At 63.4% G+C, this 12001-nt stretch overlaps 2 protein-coding genes across 7 annotated transcripts in view; one reads left to right on the forward strand and one right to left on the reverse strand.

Annotated features, from left to right (window-relative positions):
• CCNK (cyclin K) overlaps nt 1–2571 on the forward strand; it is a 29435-nt gene extending 26864 nt beyond the window's left edge. Inside the window, exon 11 of the mRNA XM_023256211.2 lies at nt 1212–2571. Within this exon, the coding sequence (XP_023111979.1) occupies nt 1212–1837 (626 nt within the window). The 3' untranslated portion in view covers nt 1838–2571. The remainder of the gene's footprint in view (nt 1–1211) is intronic.
• Nucleotides 2572–3066: 495 nt separating this feature from the next.
• The window catches only part of CCDC85C (coiled-coil domain containing 85C), a 79097-nt gene continuing 70162 nt past the window's right edge, over nt 3067–12001 (reverse strand). For 4 of the 6 annotated variants that reach the window (XM_045060497.1, XM_045060500.1, XM_045060498.1 and 1 more), the window contains 3 exons: nt 8102–8197; nt 7121–7219; nt 3067–6330 (listed from right to left, as the gene is read on the reverse strand). In XM_045060497.1, coding sequence (XP_044916432.1) covers nt 6241–6330; nt 7121–7219; nt 8102–8197 — 285 coding nt within the window. In that variant the 3' untranslated portion in view covers nt 3067–6240. The remainder of the gene's footprint in view (nt 6331–7120; nt 7220–8101; nt 8198–12001) is intronic. The other 2 variants (XM_045060499.1, XM_045060501.1) reach the window with 1 other exon arrangement.

Raw genomic sequence — 12001 nt, forward strand, 5'->3', positions numbered from 1 at the left:
CTTCCGGTCAGCTCTGGCACCGGCGGGGCCCCGGCCCCACCCTGGAGCGCAAGCAGATTTCTCTACAGGCACGTCTGGCTTCGGATTTGGGCGGGCACGCCGCTTAGCTCAGGCCCAGCCCCGGGGACGTGGCTCTTGCTGAGGATGTCCTGGCGAGCCGAGATTGTGCTCTCGTTCACTTGGAGAAAGCAGTGAGGGAACCGCGGCCGCCGGCGCCCCCCTGGGCACTTGGCACGTCCGTGTCCGCAGTCAGGGCTGGCGGGAGCTCCAGGGAGCACGCGGGGCAGGGTGCCAGGAGGCTGGAGGCCCCCTTCGCGGCCTTCACTTTTTTGTGTTCTCTGGACCCAGAGATCTCGGCTCCTGTGATTGGCCCTGGACTTCTGGGTTGCCTTAGGAAGAGACCCACTTGTCAGTGATGGGCCTCCCCTGGTGGGGTGTCCGGTGTTCTCTTCCAGGTGTGTGACCAGGAATGCGGGGGTTGGGGGGTGGCAGGTGAAAACGGGTGAGACAAGACCGTGGGTGAAGGGAGTGGAGGGCCATGGCCGGAAGGCACCACGGCAGGGTGCTTTCTGAGAGGACGCGGTGGGGTCCCATCTCGGTTTTCTTCCGTCAGCTAGAAGCAGAATTGCTACTTTGGTGGCTACGTGGGGAATATCAGACGCTTGTTATTTTTTTAAACATTGCCTCGTTCACTTGACCACCTCTCCGGCTTTGTGCTCGATGCCCGTGCTGCCGACAGTGAGGTGACGTGGCCCTGGCCTCGCGGTCTCTGGAGGCAGAGACAGGCAGGAAGAAGGGGGCCCCACTCGGGGCTGTGCTGGCAGGATGGGCACGCAGCCAGAGGCAGACGGGGCTTCGTGCACTGCAGGCACCTCCTTGGCCGGTGTGCCGAGGACCCAGGGAGGGAGACCCAGCCGTGCCGGGGCGGGGACCTCTGTGACAGATATGGCACAAGCGGACGGCGTCGGGCGCCGACTGCCACAGTGACGGCTGCTCCCTGTTCCTCCGTGAAGATGGCCCTGGGGACAGGGCAGCAGCCCCGCCAGGGCTGTACTGGAGGCCAGAAATCGGGGTGGTTAGGGTGGCCGTGGGAACTGCCGTGGGAGACCCCGGCTCAGGCCTTCCCCATCCTGAGGGGGTCCCCGGATGCGTCCCTGCACGGGCCGCCCTGGGAGCCCGGGGCCGGGCAGTAACTTGTCTCTCCCCTGCAGACCGGAAGCCTCCCATCTCGGCTCCCTTAGGCGAGGCTGAGCCTCCAGGCCCTGTGGATGCCGGTGACCTCCCCAAAGTGCAGATTCCTCCCCCGGCCCACCCGGCCCCTGTGCACCAGCCGCCACCGCTGCCACACCGGCCACCGCCGCCACCGCCCTCCAGCTACATGACCGGGATGTCGACCACCAGCTCCTACATGTCCGGAGAGGGCTACCAGAGCCTGCAGTCCATGATGAAGACCGAGGGCCCCTCCTACGGTGCCCTGCCCCCCGCCTACGGCCCACCAGCCCACCTGCCCTACCACCCGCACGTCTACCCCCCCAACCCGCCCCCTCCGCCTGTGCCCCCTCCCCCGGCCTCCTTCCCCCCACCTGCCATTCCTCCCCCCACTCCCGGCTACCCTCCTCCTCCCCCCACCTACAACCCCAATTTCCCACCCCCACCCCCACGCCTGCCCCCCACCCACGCCGTCCCCCCTCACCCTCCTCCAGGCCTGGGCTTGCCACCGGCTAGCTACCCACCTCCGGCTGTTCCCCCTGGAGGACAGCCACCCGTGCCCCCGCCCATCCCCCCACCCGGCATGCCTCCCGTGGGGGGACTGGGGCGGGCCACCTGGATGAGATAACGCGATGCCTTTTCTTCCCCCCTTTGTTTTTTTTAAGAAAAGTTTTTCTAATCAACTTGAAGAGTAGTTTAAGTGGGTAAGCAGCAGGGTACCTTACATAATGCTAGACAGTTGCAGCATGGGAAGAAACGGACGGGGCCCATGAGATACAGTTGGGGTGGTCCTCACATCTGGAGAATGGGGACAGCAGTTTGAGAGTAGCCTGGGCAGCACCGGTCTCCATCTGACTGCGCTGGGTGGTCGGCTGGTGTCGTGTGAGCATCCTGCTCCGGGTCACGGGTACTAGTGAAACATTAACCGGCCATATTGGCTCAATAAATAGCTTCGGTAAGGAGTGAAGTTCCTTCTAGAAATCAGTGCCTATTTTTCCTGGAAACTCAATTTTAAATAGTCCAGTTCCATCTGAAGTCAAGCTGTCGTCATCGCTTTTGTTCCGTGATGTTCTCTCCCAGCACCCAGTAGGTCAGATGAACCACTGTTTTGATTTAGAGATATTTACATCCTTTGTATTAAACTTATTTTGAAGGGGTTGCCTTGATGGATGGCGTTTTTCTTTTTCCTCCAGAGAGAAGGGGAGAATTGTACTTGGAAAGTAATGTATGTTTACATCAATTTGCAAATTCCTGTACATAGAGATATATTTTTTAAGTGTGAATGTAACAACATACTGTGAATTCCATCTTGGTTACAGACATGACTCCTTCAGTTATCCAAATAAAACCGTTCTGAAACTATCCTTTTGTTTCTTACGCACAGAAGGTGGGGCCTCCAGGCCTTGCGCAGCCCCAGACCGGGAAGTCTAGAGGCAGCCCTTCTCCTGCCCCCGGGGGCCAAGGGGCAGGCAGCGGAGGAGCGTTGGCCGAGAGAGGCCTGGCGCTGGCTGGTCTCGCAGCCCCCAGACCTGGCCCTGCCGTCTCGCAGGGCAGCGCCGCTGTGGGTCTGTCCTTGCGGGCCAGCCCCCCCACACCCCGTGCCCACATTGGCTTTGGAGGAGGACCCCGGTGAGTTCCAAACCAGCTCAGGACCGTCGGGTGCACCTGCTCAGAGCTCTGGTTCCTAGGTCACACCAGGGCTTGGGTCTGAGATTCCTCCCACCCGGGCCTGAAACTAGACAGAGGCCATCCGAGTGGCTGTCAGTGCCGTCCAGCACCTGAGGTGCTCCCGGGGGCCATGGCCCTCCAGCGGCGACCCCCGCCCCCACGCGAAACAAACACTGCGCACCAACCGTGGAGGCTTACAAAGAGCCTTTATTTATCTAGCGCAAAGTAGACACTATCACAATCTTCTGTTACTCCTTTTACTAAAATAGTTCAAATCAATGTTTTTACCACACTATCAAAAGTTCTATTTCTTTTTTCTCTCCAAATCAAAGTGGTTCAGTGGAAGGTAGAAACGGGCACAGGGGTCTCCAGCTCCCAGCTCCGCCTGGAGCCAGGCCAAGGGCTGGCCCGGTTTCTCACGGCGGTCACATACTACAGAAAATAGAGCATGGCTGACGGCCCAGGGACAGGAACCAGACGTTCCAGCCCGATTCCAGAAAGCAGCACAAATACTTCCCCCCACGGTATGAAAAATATACACCTCTACCGCTCTGCAGTCATGCGCTCAGCTTGTTTCTTTAAAAAAAAAAAAAAAAAAAAAATCAGTAGTATGTATTTTGTTTCCTCTCAAGTTTTCAAGAAAAAGAAAATGAAAGGTCACTTTTTTCTCTTTAAACACTGATGTGTAGCTAATAACTTTTGGATAAAAATGTGCCACCCTAAAAAATGTGCTCAGCAGATTCTGCTCCCAGGATGGGCGAGGCCACCTGGGGTGAGGCTGGAAGGGTGACCTCCATCACAGTGGGAACTGAAGCCACAGGACAGATGTCACACTGGGCTTCAAGATGTAGACTCAGAGTGAAACGTAAAGGGACCTTTATGAAAGGCCACCCGAGCTCAGCAACACCCCTACCCCCACCATGAGCTGCTACAGCGAAGGCTCCGGAGGGGAGGAGGGGGCCCCCCACGTCACCCGACACACCCCGGGTTGGTGGCAGGGCTGAGGCTCCTCTGACCCTCCCCAGCCTGTGGGCTCCCACTGAACCTGCCCACCACCTAGGGTGTGGGCTCAGACGGAGGTGCTGCTGGCTTTTAAACAGCTTATCACATTAGGTGACTGTCACAGACACGGTTCTGTCCTTGAAAGCCATCCCCGTGCACTGTTGGCTCAGGACCGCGAGCAGCGGTGGGAAGGAGATGCCCGCACCTGGCTTCCACGGCCTCCGTGGCACACAGGAGGGCTCGGGCAGAAACGCTCCGCTCCGCCTGACCCCTGGATGCCACGGCAGCACCTGGGGTGGGGGGGGGGGGGGGAGGCCCCTCTGAGGCGGTTCTTCCCTGGGTCGGTCTGCAGACGTGCAGCTACCGGGAGCCCTTACTTATTGCTTATTTTCAGTGGTGGCCGAGCCAACCTGATCCAAACATGAAAAATGGGCTCCCAGCTGTGGCTTCCACCCAAAATGGACCCCTCCCCGCTCCCCCCCGGGCTGCTCTGCGGTTCTTTGGACTCCCAAGATCCAGAAGGGGCCTCTGCCCCCCAGCTCACTGCCCACAAGGGCAGGGATTGCCCGGTACCATGACCAAGGGTATCCCCCCCCAGCTCCAAACACCTAACCCCTGGTGACAGGCAAGATCCCTCCAGGAGGAGCCCAGAGCTCCCTGTAACCCCCCAGGGCAAGAGGAAAATGCCTGTGGCTGTCACCAGCACCCACTTAGCACTCCCTGGGCACAACGAGGGCCGCGAGCCTTTCCCCTGAGAGCGTACGACCCAAGGGCACAATGACCAACAGGCCAACGCAGAGTCCCCGCTGGGGACAGGAACAGGGCGGCCTCCCCATCCACTGGCCCTGTCCCCGCACCTCACGGGGGCCTGGACGAGGCCCACCTACTGCAGAGACAGCCTCCCGGGCTCATGTGCTGGCGGGCGCCCTGCTGAGCACCGCTGCCGAGTGAAGGCGACGTGAGGGGTGGGCGGCCAGGTGCCGAGTGGACACCAGGGCCCGTGCCGACAGCATTCGCGGCGGCCTGTCCCACCTCCGAGCATCTGGGGTCTCGTCTGGAACGTGCCACAGCTCGCTCACCCTCTGGGCCTCGCTTTCCTCACCAGCCTCCACGTTTCTGTATCGCGCTCTACGGCCGGCATGGGGTCATTCACACTGAAGCTCTGTTTGATGTCGAGCCCTGCATGGAGGGCCCGATGCTGTCCCTTCTCAGGCAGAGGACACTGAGGCTCAGAGAGGGGAGGGGACAGCACCTGTGAGCAGGCAGCAAGGCAGAACTCAGCTCGGTCCCCGGCTCCGACCAGCCCAGCCCAGCCCAGCCCAGCCAGCAGCGGCCTCTGCGGCAGGCGGGCCCCGTGGGCTCGCAGGCCGCGACTGAGGGCACCGGCTGAATAAAGCGGGTGGCCTTGGGTGGTGAGCACGGCCGAAAGAACCTGAGACCTCGTTTTCCCACCCGGGGGCCCAGAGAAGCTGATTGACTTGCTGAAGGTCACGCAGCAAATTAAAGCCAGAGCCAGGTCAGGCTCCTTCCTTCTACAGAGGGCAGAACTCTCCCCTCGGCCGCCCACGCAGCTCCGTCGACAGTGACTCTGGCTGGGGGCCAGGCTCTGGGGGATACCAGAGGCCCAGCCCGGCCCAGCGCCACCCATCTGGAGAGAGCGGGGCGGGGGGCTCAACCAGAGACTCTCCACGTGGCCTCCCACCTCCCTGGCCCATCATGTGAAGCACAGGAGTGCAGATGCCTCAGGCACCAGGCAGGAGGGACCCAGAGAGGGCACGACCCGGCGCGGGGTTGGGGGACTGTGTGTGTGTGTGTGTGTGTTTGGGGCTGGGGGCCTGAACCCTGAAACCGAGCAGCAGCGTGCAGCAGGGAGCTGCACATGAGGGGGGTGCCAGAGGAAGGGCCTCGGAGCCTCCAGCCACAGACACGGAGCTTCCTGGTCGGGGACTCGGGACCCAGTGCTCAGCGGGCTGGCGTTCAGGCCACAGCAGATGGGTGAGGAGTGGGGCCCCCCGCGTTAGGTCCAGCCACCGGGGGCCTCTGTCTGGTGTGGGTGGAAGGCTTGACGAGGCGCCCCTCCGCCAAGGCCGGCCTTCGGCCCCTCACCAATGGGGCCCCGGGGCAGGGACGAGGCTGTCCAGGCCGCCCTGCTGCACAGAACGGCCGACAGCCTCGCGTCTTCCCGGTTTGCTGGTGTGTGAGGAGGGAGGTGGGGGCCCGGCCGTCCGTGTGCTGGACCCACGGCAGCCGGGTCACGGCGGGCAGCGTCCTATGTACAATTCGCCACAGAAAAAGAAGACGGGGGCCTGCGGCTCCCCAGGACGCCCCGCAGGGCCAGTCCACATCCACGGAGGAGCAGCCCTACAAGGGTCCCTTGAACTGGTTCCCAGACAGGTGTTGCCGGATGGAGGGCTTGGAGCTGGCCGCATCCCCCAGTTTTCTCCAGACCACCTGCGGACGGGGGCGAGCTGTGAGCAGAAAGCCCACCCCAAGCCCACCCCCTGGCCTGTATGCACAGACCGCCTCACTGCCCCTCCAAACCACCCACGTCCCCAGAGCCACGGGGCCAGGAGGGGAAACTGAGGCTGTGTGAGGCCCAGAGACACTCAGACCAGATCTTTGCACGTCCCCCCCCCCCTCACGGCCACGCCTGCCATCCTGAGCACGTCACTGCCGGGGTGCAGGCGTGGCCTCGCGGCTGTCCAGTGGGACCCAGAGGTACAGGAGGCAGCATGGGAGGGGTGGGGGTCAGAACACCCGCCCCCACCCCACCCCCCACCCCCCGTGAGGCCCGGGCCAGCCCCTGCCGGGTCCTATAAGGATCCAGGGATGACACACTGGCCAGTGGGGTCACGGGTGAGGTTCCACCTCCTGGACAACCAGAGAAAGGGCCCAGCTTCCAGAAACCAACGCAGCCCTAGTCACGGAGGGCCCCACCCACACGTCATCTGAACACCACCGTCAGCCACCAGACACCTGTGGTCTGGGGCCGGGGCCCAAGGGATGGGAAGTGGGGTGAACATGACCCGTCCCGGGGGGTTGGGGGGTGCTCTGGGGATGGACAGACCCCAGAGGTCAGGGACCCCATTCTCGGGGAGGAGTGGGTTAGGCAGCGGGGTGAGGACAGGCCCCGGGCTCTCCGGGTGCCTCCCCCTCCAGGTCACCGGCCCCTCCCACCAGGGGACGGCTGGGGCCCTCCCTGCTCCCACGCCCAGGCCGCGGCCCCGGGGAAGCGCCTCACGTTGCACATCTCGCGGACGATGGCCTTCTCCTTCTCGCTCAGGCCTTCCTCACAGCCGTCCTGGAGCCGCCGGTCCAGGTTCTCGTGCACTTCCAGGACCTGCGGGAAGAGGCCCCGGGGGCCGGAGGTGAGGCCAGGGTCCCGAGGTTGGGGCACGAAGAGACCGGAGGGGCGGGTCCTCATCCTCACTTTTTGGTCCTCTTCCCTCCCCTAGTGGCTCTGCAGGAGGGAAGCCACACCCCCACATCAAGAGAGGCGGGGCAAGCTGGGGACGCCTCACCTGGAAGCAGGGAGGACAGGCTGGGCGGGACTAGCCTCGGGCAGGTGGCCTCGTGCTAGGCCAGGGCCCCCAGCTCGTGATTAGAGGGACAAGGGCAGCACCTGCTCACACCCGGGGTGAGTGGGCGTGTCCAGTCACTGCTGCGTGCGCTGTATCCGCGCAGACGCAGACCGCCCCCAAACCCGGGGGACGGCGCGCCTGTGTCCGTGCACGCGTGGGGCGTCCACGGGTGCGCGCACAGGTGGGAGGTGAGGTCCGGGTGAGCGAGCTCCCGCGGGAGCAGTGAGAGCCTCAGCGGGACCTACACCTGAGCAGAGAGGCAGGTGTGCCTGGAGGCGAGGCTGGGCCTTGGGGTGCTGGGGCTTTAGTGCTACCGCAGCCCTGCCCCCGACTCTCAGGCTTTGGGGGAGCGCCGGCTCTTCCCCTACCGCACCCGGGCCTCAGTTTCCCCAGCTGCAGGGATGGCAGACAGGTGACACGCTTGCTCCGGCCAACTGACACCTCCATTTCCAAGGTGTTCGTGGTCACCCCGACCCCCCCAACCCCTGCACAAGGACGAAAGCCCCCACCCTGCTGCTCAGATGCCCATGGGCTCAGAGCACATGTGACGTCCAAGGTCCCAGGTCCTGCGCTGCACCAGGGATCTGGGGGCTCCTGAGGGGGCAGGAACTGGGTGAGGGTGGGCAGGGCCTGGCCCTCACCTTCATCGCGTGCACGACAGCCTCTGGCTTCTGTCCCGCGGAGCTGTAGCCGGCGGAGGGGGGTGAGGACAGCTCGGGGACCGGGCAGGCTGGGCCCTGTGGGAGGGAATCACGCTGTCGCAGCTTGCCCAGAAGGGCTCCCAGCTGGTGGACACGAGTGCGGCCGGCAGGAGACAGAAGTCCCTGCTTCTGTGGGCCAGGGCCCAGGCAGGAGGAAATGGGGCCCGGCTGATGAGGGAAAGGAGGCAGGGAGGACAGAGGGGCAGCACCTGGCCCCCACCCCGTCCCGCGGGCTCCTCCTCACAGCCCGTGGGGAAGGCCTGCTGTTTCCCGGGGGGAAGTGAGTCCAGCTCAGAGATGGCAGGGACTGGCAAGGAGCAAACCGCGGGGGGCTGCCTCCAAAGCTGCCACCCTCCCCGCCGACACCAGGTGAGTGGGCTAAACCAGACCTCACCCCATCCCCCACCCCCAGGGACACTCTTCCAGCCCTGCCCGGCCACCGCATGCCACCGCAGTCGGCCGACACCTGAACCGGCAACCAGGTGCCCAACTCGGCACAGCCTGGGGTGCGGGGGCCGAGGCCGGGCGAGGAGGGGGGTCCAGCCCCCAGATGTTGGGCCCACCGATGTCAGAGGCTGCAGGTGCGCCCGGCATCCCCAGCTTCTTCTCCACAGGGATTACTGGTATGGGCAGGGTGCAGGGCCCGGCCTGCAGGGAGGCCCCATAGGAGGAGGGCCCCCAGACAAGGAGGACTCAGGATGGAGCTCTCCAGGCCAAGAGACACCAGAAGACACTGGGAGTGAGCCTAACGGGCTCAGCAAACACCAACAGCCAGATAGAAAACACCAAGGGTCCCAGGCGGGGAGGCCAGGGAGCTGGGATTCCCGGCACAGCTGTCCCTTCTCTGGGTCCTGGTTTCTTTCCCAGTCACCGACCCCAGTGACCAGGCAGGCTTGGTGAGCAGGCTCGTGGGGCCATCACCCTGGGATCCTGCCCAGCAAGGCAACGCTGTGCAGAGACTCTCGGGGCCCAGAACTTTCTGCTGTGGGCCAGCCCCTCTGCACTCTCCCCATCTGCCCACCCCACCTGGACCTTCTCCTGGCTCCACCCAGAGGCCGGGTCCCGTAACCTTGGGGCCAGAAAAGCAGACTTGGGCAAAGCTCTCCTGGCTGTGACCTGAGGCAGGGCCCAACCCACTCTGTGCCTCGGTTTCCTAATCTGGACAATGGAAGGGTCCCTGTGTCCCAGAGTGTGTGCAGAGCCCTGGGGTGCCGTCTAGTGGCCCAGGCTGCCTGGTCTCTGGGGCCCAGGCCAGATCTGTCGTGTGGAGAGATCAAAAACGGATCCAAGGGCTCTGGGGAGGCAGGCGGAAGGCAGAACACAAGCATGTGCCCGGCAGGCTGCGCTCCCCGCATCGGCCAGCAGGGGGCGGTAACCACACACGTTCAGCCCTTAAGAGGCACAGGGACCTCTGGCCTCCAGTCCTATCTGTACCTGGGGCTCCCTGAACAGCCGGCTCTATAGGCAGGGCAGGAGGCCATTGCTGCTCCAGGGGGCTGCTTCCTGGAGCAAAGGCAGGCAGGGAGCCAGGAGTGGCCAGGGCAGGCCGTGCAATCCAGCCTTTCCCTGACCCACCTCACCAGGCTGCCAATGAGCGTGCCACTGCGGGTCCTGGGAAGGAAGCTGAGCTGGACGTGTAGCACGTGTTAAGGACTAAATGCCACCGGGACTGGTACTCCCGGGGCTCTCCCCACACACAGCTCTCCCAGCGGTGGGAGGGCCGGCACCCACCCGAGCCGCCCAGTGCACCGAGTGCTTGCAACCCTCAGATGTTATCTTTCTATGTCCCCATTTTACAGATGGGGAGAGTGGGTCTGAGAGGAGGCCAAGACCAAACAGCCAGCCCCAGTGGGGCTCGAACTGGGTCTGTAGCTCCAGAGCTGGCGCCGGAGGCGGGGAGGCCAGCGTGTACCCGGGAGAACTGAAGCCACACGTCCACACACACACTTGTCTGGAATGTTCAGGGCAGCACTATTCACAGCAGGCAAAGCACGGGAACAGCCCCAGATGCCCAGCGGCTGATGGTCGCATCAGCAAAACGTGACACATCCACGCCCCGCAGTCTCACTCGACAGTGAAAAGGAACAAGGTGCTGACAGGCTGCGACAAAGCCTCCATCGCGAGGCGCTACGCGGAAGCAGCCAGTCACAGAGGATCGCACGCTACAAGTTTCCGTTGCGAGGAAATGTCCAGAATAGGGAAATCTACGGAGACACGAGCACATCCGTGGTCTCCAGGGACTGAGGCAGGGGAGAGTGGGGAAGGTTGCTACAGGGCACAGAGTTTCCTCATGGGGTAATGAGATGGGGTGATGATTACACAAATCTGCAAATATGCACAAAACAAAACAAAAAACAAAACAAAACAAAACAAAACAAAACAAAACAAAACAGGGAAACTGCATGCTCAAAAATAAAGTCGACCAAAAAAAAAAAGGCAGGGGGACCAGTCTCCCCCAGGGACCTGTCAAAAGACTTGATCCTGCTCTCGGCTGGAGAATGCCAGAAAGCCACTGCCAGCTCTTTCCATGGGGCCCTGAGTCCCAGGTGTGGCTGGGCCCCCGGGAACCCTGCCCCATGGCCACCTGGGCCAGTGACCCTCGTGGGGAGCAGCTGGGGAGCCCTGCACAGACCTGCAGCCTCTGACTCACGTGGACAGGGAGAGGGGAATATGGATAGGAACAGAGGTGGGGCGGGGGGGGGGGGGACAGCCAGCCTGGCAAGGAAAGGGTGTCCCCACCCTACAGGGTCACCTGTTTCACCTCGGGGCCCTCTGGCATGTGGGCGACCTTCCCTCACCGCCCCCCCCCCTCCCTGGACCTACAGGCACCTTACAGAAGACGGGCCAGCTGTGGCAGAGCCTGTGTCCCCAGCGTCATCGGGCACAGAGGGTCCACCCCATACAAGCCCTCACTCGCCCCGTGGACCCACGTGCCAGACACAGGCCATCCACTGCTGCCTCCGCAGCCTTTGTGGCTGAGCCTCCCCTAAAACACCCTACCTTCTCTGTGCACCTCGGAGACCTGCCCCCGGCCTTGAAGGAGGTTCACACTGGCCCTGGCCTCTAGGCCCACGTGGGCTCGGTGCCAGCACGCAGGATGCATCGCCCTTCCCGGTCCCCAGATCGCCGCGGCTCCAGCACACAGCGCTCCACAGCCACGGGATGAACACAGGTGGGGCGCTGGGGGGGGCCGGGGGGCGACGGAGTGAAGGAGCAAGGGGCCAGTCCCCACTGGGGCACCCTGGGCTTCTCAGCGCCCTTCTGCACAAAGCACTTGGGAGCCCAACCCGGCCGCAGGCTCCTGGATGAATATTTGGATTATCTGCCTGGTCGGCCTCAGCAGCTACATTCCTGGAGGTGTGAGGGCCTCAAAAGAAAACACAGCACCTGGCCGGCAGCCAGCGGCGGCCCCAGCCTGCTTCTGCCGGCACCGAGGCCCAGCGAGGCCTGGCAGGGGCACCCCGGGGTCACCCTTGCCGGCCGGGGTCATGGGGAGAGAGCAGCGGCCACCTGGAAGAGTGACCTCAGGCCAGCCGGGCTCCTCGCCCGTTCCCTGCGGATGGCCAGGGTCCCCGCCCGGCTGCACAGAGCACTGAAGCCGCTCCAGTCACGGTCACCCGCCCAGCTCGTGCGGCAAGGGGTCCGCGGGCAGCGTTCTTGGGCGTGTTCACAGATTTACGCAATCATCCCAATAGAACACTTCCTCACCCCGAAAAGAAACCCCATACTCGTCAGCAATCCCCATGGCCCTCTTCCCAGCCCTGGCCAACCAGTGAGCTCTGCCTCCCCAGACCGTGCACTCTGGACACGTCGCACAGGGATGGCGGACACGTTGGCCCA

The sequence above is a fragment of the Felis catus genome, chromosome B3 (genome assembly GCF_018350175.1).
Source record: "Felis catus isolate Fca126 chromosome B3, F.catus_Fca126_mat1.0, whole genome shotgun sequence".
NCBI classification, from domain to species: Eukaryota; Metazoa; Chordata; class Mammalia; order Carnivora; family Felidae; genus Felis; species Felis catus.